Raw genomic sequence first — 12,763 nt, 5'->3', positions numbered from 1 at the left:
AGTATGACCCCGAATGGGGTGGTGGCACAATGTGGACATGTTTCCCATCTATAGCCCCTCCACAATTGGGAAAGTCCCAACGGCTGGCAAAATGGGATGCCACAGTCTGCCATTCCTGTGGCGTTGAAGGAAACTGGGGAATCAAACAAGAAAACCAAAATCAATTAATTTGGAAGCTAACATTGCAAGAAAATTAGACAATTAAAAACATTATTCCCCAGCATCAGTATAACATTCAATAATTTAATTCTTCTGGAATAACTAATATGGAAAGGCACACTTATCAGATTGCTCACCCCCTCTGATGGAACATTGATTACATTTTAGGGGGTTGTGAAATCCCTAAAAAAGATTACTTTTAGGACACGCAGGAATTTAGGGACTAAAAAGGCTACAAGACTGCAGTTGTCGCACTCTGCAGGTGCAGTTGCTAACCAGCTTACAGTAAATGAGGTCATGTAAAAAGGCATTCATGTTGCAAGGAGTACACAATCACATGCAAGGGCAATTAATGAAAACACTTTGAGGCTTGCATATGATTTGATGATGGAAATCAGCAGAGCTTCTGCTCATTTACTAAAGCACTGGAACAAATGCACCTGTAGAGTGCACATGCATTTTGCAAAGTGCAACATATATTTGCTTTAGACAAATCAACACCACAGAACATTCAAGCTAATTTTTACGAGGGTGGGGGGGGGGGGTTGTGAAATCTAGATAATTGCTATTTAGCAGCACACTATTTGGAGTGAGTTTAGGTGGGGGGGGGGGGGTTGGGAAATCTAGCTAATTGCTAATTATAAGCACACTAAATACACTCAAACAAAATACATTCAAAATGAGTAGACTAGGTGGATATGTTCCCATCACTTCATGCTGGGGAGGTTATTGAAGGAAAATATACATGCATGACAAAAAATAACAGGAAAAAAATCCAGCATGTGTGAGGATAAAAAGGGGACATTCACACTATATTGCAATGATGGTAAGTAGTGTTTGAAGCAAGAAATACATTACATTATCAAAGATTACATAAAAGAACATGTGATGCTAATAAAAGAAAAATATCTTACCTTAATATAGTCCTTCTGCAGGACCTGGATGATGGCAGAACAGGTCTCTGGGATAATGATCCCCAGAGCCTGGGGGGAGATGCCTGTCGAGAACTTAAGGTCCTGCAGGCTTCTCCCTGTGGCCAAATACCGCAAGGTAGCGACCAGCCTCTGCTCCGGAGTGATGGCTTGCCTCATGCAGGTATCCTGCCTGCTGATATAGGGGGTCAGCAAAGCCAACAAACGGTCAAAAACGGGGTCCGTCATCCGGAGAGAGTTCCTGAAATCCTCAGGATTATTCTCACGGATCTCACGGAGCAAAGGCATGTGACAGAACTGGTCACGCTGAAGCAACCAATTCTTGGTCCATGAACTCCTCCTCGCCCTGTTCATGGACTGGTCTTGGGCTGAAGAATAAACTACAGCACCAAGCACATACAATGCACGAGCTCGACGACGAGTACGTACAGGTAACATGGCTTCAAAACGGTCGGCTGGTCAGAACGCACTAAACAGAACGCACTGAAGAACAGCAAGGCCTGTGAAGAACGACCTGAAAATCAGGAACGAGCGGCCAATAAAACAAAGATTTCTCAATGCCAACTGACCAAACGCACTGAAAAGCAGATACAAACCTCACAAGCACAGACTGAACAACAGTTAAAACGAACTGAAAAATACGAGTCTCACAAGCGCGAATCGTCTCTCACCAAACTTCTACTAACACGAGATAAACACGAGATTAGCAGAAGGAGCCCAAAGGGTGTCGTACGGGCTATTGAACTTCCGTTTTATAGTCTCGTCGGACTTGGTGTACGTCACCGCGTACTAGGCTGTCGTACTTTTGTGTGGTCGTGTGTAGGCAAGTCCGTTCGTAAGAAAGTCTGCCGCAAGTCCGCCGAAGGTACGTCGGAAGTATGTCGGACAGGCTGTCGGACTTTTGTAGACGAAAAGTCCGACCGTGTGTACGCGGCATAAGTCCCACAGAGGGAACAAGGAATTCCCTCAAGGTCATATATAGATTATCACCTGCAAGAAGCATCTGGTCACTGGCTTTTCCACCCATCTGCCGCCTGTGAAAGATAAGGTAGAGATCTGTACCTTAAATGGAGTTGATTGCCAGACCAACCTCTAGCGCTGACTGTGAAATGTCTAGAATATTGGCTAGAGAAGGCAACACAGGAGAGAAAGCTTTTGCTGAGCAAACAAAACAAACTTCTTTCATATCCTCTCATATATAGCATTCATGGATGATCTTCTGGTCACCAAGGTCTGAACAACCTCAGATGAGAATCCCTGCACCTCTAGTCTAGTCTATTCCATAGCCAGGCTATTAAAAGTAGTCGCATTGGATTTGGGTTTTTCATTTTTTATCATCTGAGCTGTTGCTGGATGCCGCCCCTGGTTTTGGTCCTAGGGTGAGATGTCACTCTCTCATGAACATGTGAAAAAGGTCCAGAGGAAGCTTCTATATGAAACGCATCAACCTTTTTCTTGGACTGCTATGCTGTAAAGTTATGTATTGAATTGTCCACATTACATATTGGCATCATGAGAGACGTGACTTCATACTAGGTATTTGCTATCCCATGGTATTGTTATCTTGTGTAATTTTAGCATTTAATAAAGTTTTTTTAATTAAAAAAAAAAAAAGTAGTCTCATTGGATTGGCGTGACTGACCTTGCCATAAAAGATTTCATTTGACCAGAAACAGGTTTGGTGCTGATAATATCTGGGGGAGCAGTGAAAGCTATGGCCTTCTCAGTAGGGTGGAAAGGACCTGTATGGCATGGACTTGTTCTGTCCAAATTTTCATATCAAGAACTACTCTAATTTCCTGCACATGTCAGTAAAACTACAGAAACTGGCAGCAGGGGTTTTTGAATCTGGTGCTGCCATAGTGCCAGAAAAGTGTAGTAGCACTTTATTAAATTCCCCCCAGTATATTTAAGCATGTACAGTTTTTTTCTAAGTGAATTACTTATATATGGAATGACTGCTTTTATGAAGCTAACCATACATAAATGTTTCTTATCTTTGTTCTTCCTTTTATCACACATTGTCCTCTGTCATTTATTGAGTGTTTTATGGAGCCTGCATTGCTAAATTTCACATTCTTTATTTTGATTCAGAGCGTCCAGATTGTGTGGATGGAAAAATATCTTTCGTGTTCTATGCAAAAATGAAAAACATGAAGGAGGTATATGTGACTTCTTCTACTGACAGAAAACAAGACGATGTTAAAGGGCAGGTGAGTGACTTCCAGGGCAAAAAAACTACAGTTTTTTTTTTTTATAATGTACAGAACACAATATCAAAAGTAATTTTCTGATATCTACAAAACTGAATCACAGCTCTTTTGTGCGTTGTGAAAAATGCATAATGTGTCTTATCTGCTATCCATACACTTATGTTGTTGGAATGCTGCCTAATGTTACAGTATACATGTTATGAAAGTACTGTCAATCACTTCTGTCTTGGTCCTGTTTCCTCAGGTGTCATTTTACCGTGGATCAGTTCCAGATGCTGTACCGGAGGAAGCCCATAAGCACAGAAAAGGCACAAAATCTGACTGGATGGCCACATTGCCTATCAGATTACCAGTAGGTGGAAGTTTTGTTTAACCCTTTTGCTGCCAGAGCCTTTGTAATATTTATTGCACATGTTTAAAAAATAATTTTAGGCCTGAAGAGCACTTAAACCCCCCAAAACCGTAGGTGTGCGCATGGGGTGTGCCAGGTGTGCCTGGGCTCACCCTGTTCACCTCCCATTGCGAACCTGCCCATGCTCCAGGGTGCCTGGGTAGCAAGGAAATCAGATGTGGGTAGGAGAGAGGTGATTGGTGTGGGCGTCACCTTTAAGAACCAATCCTGTTGTGTGCCTCTTCCTGTTGTACAGCCACAGGTCCTAATTTGTCAGGTGTGCAGTTGTGGGTGAGGGGCCCCAAATGCACACTGTCCGTATTTTGGGCCATACTCTTGCATCAGTGTTGCCAACCTATCAGATTAAAATTTACTGCCATGACACCCAACATTTACTGGCACAGCAAACTTTTTTTACTGGCATTTCCAAAAGTTACAAAATTATAGTATGTAAACAATGCAGAGCTCTGTCCTAACAGTGGGGATGTGCTAGATTTTGATTTCCTGCAAAGCAGGAACTATAAGCCATCACATACCTTAGTGAAAGTAGCACACTGTTTACACAAAATCACTGGTTAGGCACATTTAACCCTGTGATTGCCCTAGATGTTTAACCCCTTCCCAGCCAGTGTTATTAGTACAATGACAGTGCATATTTTTAGCACTTGTCACTGTATTGGTGTCACTGGTTCCCACAAAGTGTTAGATTGTCCACTGCAAGTTGCTGATCACCGCCATTACTAGTATAAAAATAAAATAAAAAATTCCAGTATGTATACTATAGATTGCAATAGCTTTTGTGCAAACCAATCAATATACACCTATTGGACTTTTTTTTTACCAAACATATGTAGCATAATGCATATTGGCCTAAATTTTATGAAGCAATTTAAAAAAATTTAAAAAAATAAAAAAATTTTGAATTGGATATGTTTTATAGCAGAAAGTAAAAAAGTTTTTTTTTTTTTCAAAATTGTCAGTCTTTTTTTGTTTATAGCACACAAAATAAAAACCCAGTGGTGATCAAATACCAACAAAAGAAAGCTCTCTTTGTGGGAAAAAAATGATATAAATTTTATTTATGTACAGCATGACCATACAATTGTCGGTTAAAATAACGCATTGACCTGGCCATGAAGGGGGATAAATCTTCTGGAGGTCAAGTGGCTAAGGTAGATATTAAGGCAAAAAACATATTTCTTATTTTATTTTCAAGTTAGTAAGTAAGTAGCTCAGGGACAAGACTCCGCTCAGGAGGACAAGAATTTAGAATGGACGGGCACACACATGAAACTGACTCTCACAGAGACACTGACAGAGGTGTGCAGCATCACAGATAATGATGATGACACCTCACCGACATGACACGTCCCCTCCTGAGTCACAATGCCAGGTGGTTCCTCCAGCCCACCCCAGTCCAAACAGCACTGACAGTCCTGCTCCTGCTTGCCTTGCTCCCATCCTACAGACCCGCACATGAGGCTCTGGCCACTCTGCTCCCTTGCACGATGACATCACATGACACGCTCAGCCACCGCCTCCGCCAAACCCGCCCCCAGCCGGTGCCCATTTTTGTCTGGCTGCCAGTAAAAATACTGACAGTTAGCAACACCTGACCTGCATCCACACGCCTGCAAATTAGGACCTGCAGTTGTATTTGTACAGCTGCTGTGTCCTCATGGTATAACACAGGCTGCCTGCCCACAGCTCCAACCACATAAAAACACAGATTCACACTGTACAGGCCACAACATCCATGTGAATGTGCCCCAAGACCTCATTCACACAGAGCTTTATTTATTACTCTATACAGTTTTATCTTTAAGATGTTACAGAAGTTTTGTGTGTCACCGTGTGTATGTGCAATGTAATGCAATAGGCTGCGCACACCTATGCCCAAAACATTATATATTTTCTGAAAGCAGAGACCCTAAAGAATGAAATAGTGGTAGTTTCAGATTTTTATGTCAATAAATATTGGTTGCTTCCAGGTTCTTATTAGGAAGCAGGGATCAGCGAACAGATGTTCATTGATTTCCCTCCCATCTACCCTGCATGCCAATCCCGGGTTCACTGATGGGAGAACAGAGCCTGAGAAGCATGTCAAGAGCACACGTGGTGACAGAGGAACAGTGCCGCCAGAATGTGTAAAAGGAAACTGGCGGCTGATGGATTGCTTCCATATAACAGCTGCTTGTCAGATGAACACGCTTTTTCAGCTACTGCAAAAAGTAAGGCATATGTCATTGAGAGCGAAAGGAATAAAGAGGAACACAACTCTAAAACTCTGTGCCCAAAAAAGCCAGGTAAGTTATAGGCCTGCATTCGCACCTAAGAAAAGCATGAAATTTCAGGCTTTTGTTTCTTGGGCTGGGTGAATGGAGGAGAGCAGTTTTAGAGGAGAAGAGCTCTTCAGGTGCAAAAAGGCTTGCAAAAGGCATGTTTACAGGTACTCTTATTAAAGTCTATGGGGCCGAAAACACTTTATAATCCAAAAGTTGTTCATGTACTTCTTTAAAGTGATTGTAAAGTCTTGTATTTTTTAAATAACAAACATGTTATATTTACCTGCTCTATGCAGTTGGCTTTGCACAGAGCAGCCTGTATCCTCCTCTTCTTGGGTGCCTCTTCAGTGCTCCTGGCCCCTCCCTCCTGTTGAGTGCCCCCACAGCAAGCAGCTAAAGGACCTAAAAGACTGGTCACCATTACTGCATGGGGCCTATCATGCTGATCTTACTCTCCTACTGGCTTACCATGCCTTGTTCTGCCTCTCTGTCGAGGTGGTCATCTTGGTAGGGGCAGGATTTTGCTTCCTCGTGTCAGAGCCTCCTGAATGCAGAACAAAGAGCTGCACAGTAACGACTTTACCTGAACTCATTCAAAATATCTTTAGACTAGCAGTCAGAAGCAGAAATGCCTTGGATCTCAAACCACAGATATAAAGATGGGAGGCTGTAGGTTCAGGAGTACCTAGGCACCCTCATGTACCTGGAAGTGCATTGTTCTTTTTCTGGATGAATAGAAGACAAAGCACATTTTTAGGATGTTGCTTAGGCACCATTAACATTCCTAAATGTTCCCCATAATATAGCAAAGCTTCATTTTTGAGTTCAGGTCCACTTAAAAACACAAACAAAACTTCTTAATAAAGTATAAACTGTAACAATTTTTGTTCTGGTTTTTCTCTTTTATGTACAGAAAATGAAAAGTCTTAACCAGGAGAATGAAAGGCAAGGAATTAGCTACTCACTCCGTCCCTTGAATTTAGGCAATGCTGAAGTTGGTTACCTCACAGAAACCAACTTGCTCAGTATTGCCACACAGATTGGATCTGACTGGATGAACATTGGCATTAACCTTGGTCTGCCGCATACAGAATTACTACGTATTAAGCATAACAACAGGTGAGTTCAGGAGCTCCTGACCTCAGTCTAATGTACCAGAGACATGTAGCTCAACTTTATTGTGTAATTTCTATGAACAGATTTTCTGTATTTTTATTTGCAATTGTTTCCATTTAGCCTGAGCCACGAAGCCTGATTCCCAGGTGCAAAATAATGTTTAGTATGGATGTTTCTGACAGTCAATTTGGCTGGCCGGGAAAGTTCACTAATTATAATCAGACTAGGACAATTTATTAGAAATTGCAATATATAAGATCATTTCTTGAAATGTGCATGCATAGGGAGATGGAGGGAATAAATAGTCCAATGGCATTTTGCCCCTTGTTGCTGCCCAATATGGGGGTAAGCATCTCGAATCGATGTTCAAAAATATCACCTTCAGTAGATTAATAATCATTTTATCCACATTGTCAGGCTTAAGCTAACCATAGATAGATTGAAATTTGGCTGATTCAGCAGGTACTGGCTGAATTTAAATAAATTTATGGCCATTCCTGCTCCACAGAAATCGATCCAATGATCAACTTCTGACGAATGGTGATGTTGGAAAAACTTTTGTTGATTAGTGGCTGCAGCCCTCTGATCAGTGTATTCTGACAACGGAGAATTGCTCTGTCCACCTCATTTGTATGGATGGGGGAACCTGTTTTTTTTTTCCTGTTTGGCCCACTGGCTAAATGAAAGAAATAAAAAAGAAGCTAAATCTATGGGCAGCATTAGTCTCATACAGTAGGTCACAGACTGGGAATTTTCCACACTGAAAACAGTTATACTAATTACTGATCAACCGTATGTCACTGATTAAAGTAGACCTGCAGCCCCAAATCTTTTCTTTTAGTTTGAGAAGGAGAAGAATTAGATGGTCTGCATGAGGAATCCTTTTCTGGTTAAGGATGCTGGGTGCTCATATTTAATTTAAAACAAAGGCATCTCCACTGACTGCATGGCTGTGACTGCCAATGGAAAATGTAAAAGATGCTTTAACAAGCAGTGTGATAGGGAAAAGGCATATACACTGTACACTGAACTTTCTAATAGTAGTAATCTTAGGCCCTTGTGCAGAAATGGGCACTGGGGATGCATTTGGATCTCCACTGAACACTTTTTAAAAGAAGTGGAGCAAATCTTCAGCCAATGCAGTGCTTTTCTAGAGCTCAAAGTACAACCATGTATGCATCATCCAGGATTGCAGGCTGGCCCTTTTTGAGAAGGATTTCCTTAAGTGTAGTTGTAGCTAAATAAAAGATCTGCAAAAGCTTCTTTTCTAGGGGGATGGGTTTAAAGTCATGTACAGCTTTTCAAATACATCTACACTTTATGTACCATGTGGTATTCCTAAATAATGTGAGAAAATGGTGCATGCAGGTTTCTCATGTACTGTAGATATGGATTATTCACAGATAGATAACATTTTCTGTTTTAACATAATAAAGGCTAAGACTATCAAAAACTATTTTTTATTTTGGGTGATTGCTGATAGGCTGATTTTTCTATCAGCTTTTTATATGTAAAAAACTATTTCCCCAATGCCAGGAATGGCACTAGGCTATCAGTACTCAACCACACATGGGAAATGTAAATGATGAAATTGAAAAATTAACCATTAAATAAGCAAAGGCAATGATGCAGACCAAAAATGATACGGACAAAAAGTGAAGAGGAGGGGGTTTGATGAGCAGGTAGCCCTTATAACTAGACAAAAGGAACTAACAACCTAGGGGTGTTGCTGTCAAAGCAGAAGTGGAACTTCATCTGTATAACAAAAGAGGGGAAAGGAGGGAGGCAGCGCAACCACTCCGGTGTATTAAGTTCCAACAAGGTTTAATTACAAAGAAAAGTTAAGTGAATACTCACAAAAGTATAAAAACCACACATATTGAAATCTCTGGGAGAGGGTGAGCCTGTGGTCTGTGGTGGAGGTACAGTCCTGCCAGCAGCTGAGGAAGAGGGAGGTCCCTCGAAATGCATCCTGTGACCCTGGACTCCAGATGGACATTACCATCCATCGGCCATTGGCACTGGGAAAGAGGAAGCCGTGGCGTTCCACATACTAGCTGGGCTGTGAGAGCCATTTCCCTACCAACAGTCAGCGGCACAGAGTTCCGGACTGTGCCGGTCATCCATCCATCCAGCTGCGCTCTTTTAGGACTGTGCCTCAACCACAGGCTCCCCCTCTCTTGTGGATTTAAAAATGTATGGTTTTTATACTTTAGTGCGTATTTGCTTTTAACTTTCCTTTGTAATTAAACCTTGTGGGAACTTGCTACACCAGAGTAGTTGTGCTGTCTCCCTCCTTTCCCCTCTCTTTGATCTTTTTTGATGGTGTTCTGGTGACATATAAAAAGCTATTCTATCTACAATGGTAATCTGAGCAAGATAATCATGTTTGATAGTAACTGGATTTAACATCAGATGAATTATTACCTAGCTCTGGGCACAGTTTGGTGAAAAGAGGCATTTAATTAGGATGGTTTCACTGAATAAGTTCTTTACATACTGTAAGTCTTAGCCTTTTAGTGAACTGTAACAGTCTTGTCCCCAGCCCTCCCTTCAGTCTTCTTCTCACCTGTTCTCCAGCCAATTAGATATTACCCACATAGATGAAGTCTCATTTTCCATCCAGTATTATGGACAGTCTGTACTTTGAATTTTTATAGGTGAGTTTGTTACTTCATGGCTGATATCCCTCCAGATCAGGGACAGGTAATGTAGGCAAGCAGGGTTTGGAGCAGGGCAACCTCCAATAATACATTTTAATTCGCAAGTTGTTCTGTGCCGTGATGTAATACAATCCCAATATTCCTCTACAACATGGGTGCCCAACCAGTGGCCCTCCAGCTGTTGTGAAACTTCAAGTCCCATAATGCCTCTGCCTTTGGCAGTCATGCTTGTACCTGTTAGCCTTGCAATGCCTCATGGGACTTCTGCAACAGCTGGAGGGCCACAGGTTGAGCATGCATGCTCTACAATAACTGCTTTTGTAATTTAAATTTAATAATTGAAATGTCACCCTAAAAAGAAATGACCCAAGAGTATTTTCTTTTCTTGTAGCAATGATTTCAATCAGCTGGTATTAGATATGCTATTTACGTGGGCACAGAGGAACTCTACAGAGACAGACTGCATAGAGAAGCTTGTGAAGGCCATGAGGAATAGCAAGAGAAATGACATTGCAGATGAAATAGAAGATGTGATTGCTTTAGGAAAAGAAAAGTACAGACAATCCATCCAAAGAGTAGGTCTTGACCAAGGCAACAGCAGTGAAGACTCAGCCATTGTCATGAGCCAGTCATGAGGACTCAATGGACAGAAGATGGTATATAAGAGAGAGGAGTAATAAACAGTGGAGCTTTTAGCTTTCCTTCCATGACAAGAAAGTCTGTGTTCTACCAGAAGGCTGAAATCTAGCAACTACACAAATGTCATTTGAAAAGCAAGCTTCATATACTGAAAACTACTGCTCTGTTTAAAGTGAACCTTTTATTTTATGCTATGCCCAAAACAAGGCAAAGTAAAAAGGTGAACCTTTCATTTTTCCCTGCATAGACAAAACACACACACTTTTATTCCAAACCAAGAAAGATGTGAGAATTTCCCTCACTGGGTATTTATGCAGGCTACACAAAACCGGCTTCACTATGGGGTTGATTTACTAAAATCAAATAGACAGTGCATTTTGTAAAGTGCAGTTGCTCCAGAGCTTAGTAAATGAGGTAAACCGTCACTTTGCAAAGAATATCCAATTACATGCAAGGAAAATTTTAAAAAAACAGCATTTTTGCTTGCACATGATTGGATGATTGAAGTCAGCAGAGCTTCTGCTCATTTACTAAGCTCTGGAGCAACTGCACTTTGCAAAGTGCACAGTCTATTTGCCTTTAGTAAATCCACCCCATAGGGTGTTTGCTTTGCAAGGGAGGTTGCACTTTGCAAAGAAATTTGCCCCAGAGCTTAGTGAATGAGGTGAAGCTCTGCTGACTTCAATCTTCCAATCATGTGCAAGTAAAAATGCAGTTTTTTTTTGTTTTCCTTGCAACTTCAGCAGCCTATTTGCCTTTAGTATATCAGCCCCTATAAGACTAAATGCTATTAACATAGTCTTTTTAATTTGTCTGTTTTACACTACAGTGTACTAGTTGGAAGAAAGATGGCACTGCTTTAGGCAGTGAAACCTACAAGGTGGACCGTTTAGTGTAATGTAACCTATTGCAAAAAATTTTTTTTATTACTCACAACTCTACCATGTGAATGTCACTACAGAATGTTGGATTTTTAAAGAAAGTATACAACATGCATATTGATGTACTTATTATGTATGGAATGTATGTACTGTGTTAATATGTAAATTTTTTATTATGTACATAGTATATATGTGTAAAAAAGTTAATTTTGGTCCCCAGATAGTAGATATCATTTTTTTGTGCACACAGCAAGGACAAATATCTCAATCTTGTCACACATATTTACTATGAGATCACAATGTGATTCATAAATCTCTTATAACCTGAGTAAAAATCTTTCTTTGCATAGATGTTTCAGATCTCTCCCGAACTGTCCCAGTTGTATTCCCAGGAGTGCAGGGCTGGCAAATACACAAAAAATTTTCCACATTATCCCCACAACTATTATTTTATGTTCCACTTGACCTTCCCTTCTAGATTGTAAGCTCTAACGAGCAGGGCCCTCTGATCCCTCCTGTATTGAATTGTATTGTAACTGTACTGTCTGCCTTCATGTTGTAAAGCGCTGCACAAACTGTTGGCGCTATATAAATCCTGAATAATAATAATAATACCACATATCTGCATGATCCACCAACTGAAAATGTTGGTGTACAGATCCTCTAGGTCTAGGACCTATAACCTGCTTTTACCTCTATTGATGCTGGAGACTTCCTCATAGACTGCTACAAGCTCAAAACATAGTGGAAGGCAACTTAAATGGTTAGTTCACCATTACTGATGTTTGCCAAAGTGGACTGTGCATGTGTGGGTAGAGAAGGAAGCCAAGGGCTCAATCGTGAGTTTTAAGGGCCACACATCTGATGCTTGGTATGTTCTACCATCTGCTGAATGAACAGAGGAGGACAATTAAATCAGCAGCTGAAAAAGTATGCATTCTTTGAAAATAGAGCAGTGAATAGTAATGTGCTGTGGACACTGTAATGCGTGGGGATGTTTTGGGCAAAAAATAAGTAAAGGTGAACTAATCTTTTAAAAACAGTCTACTGGTTCTGGAAGTCACTTGAACAAGTAGCAAAGAATTTGAGATAAGGAGTAGAGTGTAAATCAAATGATTTGTAAATGAACTGTACATCCTTTACCACTGGAGTTAATGTAATGTCATGTGTTGTAGAGAGCTGTAAATATTGTGTAAAATATGTAAAAATAATGAATAAAATACTTTGTTTGTAGAGTCACTTTATGAAATAACATTGCTACAAAAAACTCTGTACTTTCTTTTACATGGGCATATATAATTGATCTGCAAATATCTGCTGCTGTTTTTCCCTTCATACATTAAAGCCAGCCATACATGGGTCGAATTCCAAAAGAATTTTCATTCAAATTTTCCACCATTAGTGGGCCACAGCAATGGCAGATTTTCGTGCCCCCCTCGAATTTGAGTGATTGGGCATGTTTGGATTTTTTTTGAAAAACTAAC

General features: G+C 40.7%; 1 protein-coding gene across 2 annotated transcripts in view; it reads left to right on the top strand.

Annotated features, from left to right (window-relative positions):
• Nucleotides 1–12,518, top strand: part of PIDD1 (p53-induced death domain protein 1) — a 69,091-nt gene extending 56,573 nt beyond the window's left edge. Inside the window, exons 13-17 of one of the 2 annotated variants that reach the window (XM_073604820.1) lie at nucleotides 3,186–3,304; nucleotides 3,549–3,656; nucleotides 5,687–6,001; nucleotides 6,894–7,099; nucleotides 10,151–12,518. In XM_073604820.1, coding sequence (XP_073460921.1) covers nucleotides 3,186–3,304; nucleotides 3,549–3,656; nucleotides 5,687–6,001; nucleotides 6,894–7,099; nucleotides 10,151–10,394 — 992 coding nt within the window. In that variant the 3' untranslated portion in view covers nucleotides 10,395–12,518. The remainder of the gene's footprint in view (nucleotides 1–3,185; nucleotides 3,305–3,548; nucleotides 3,657–5,686; nucleotides 6,002–6,893; nucleotides 7,100–10,150) is intronic. The other variant, XM_073604821.1, reaches the window with a different exon arrangement.
• The last annotated feature ends 245 nt before the right edge of the window (nucleotides 12,519–12,763 follow it).

This window comes from Aquarana catesbeiana, linkage group LG11 (genome assembly GCF_042186555.1).
Source record: "Aquarana catesbeiana isolate 2022-GZ linkage group LG11, ASM4218655v1, whole genome shotgun sequence".
Taxonomy (NCBI): Eukaryota; Metazoa; Chordata; class Amphibia; order Anura; family Ranidae; genus Aquarana; species Aquarana catesbeiana.
The sequence above is the reverse complement of the archived record's forward strand: the minus strand, read 5'-3'. Positions and strand labels throughout refer to the sequence as shown.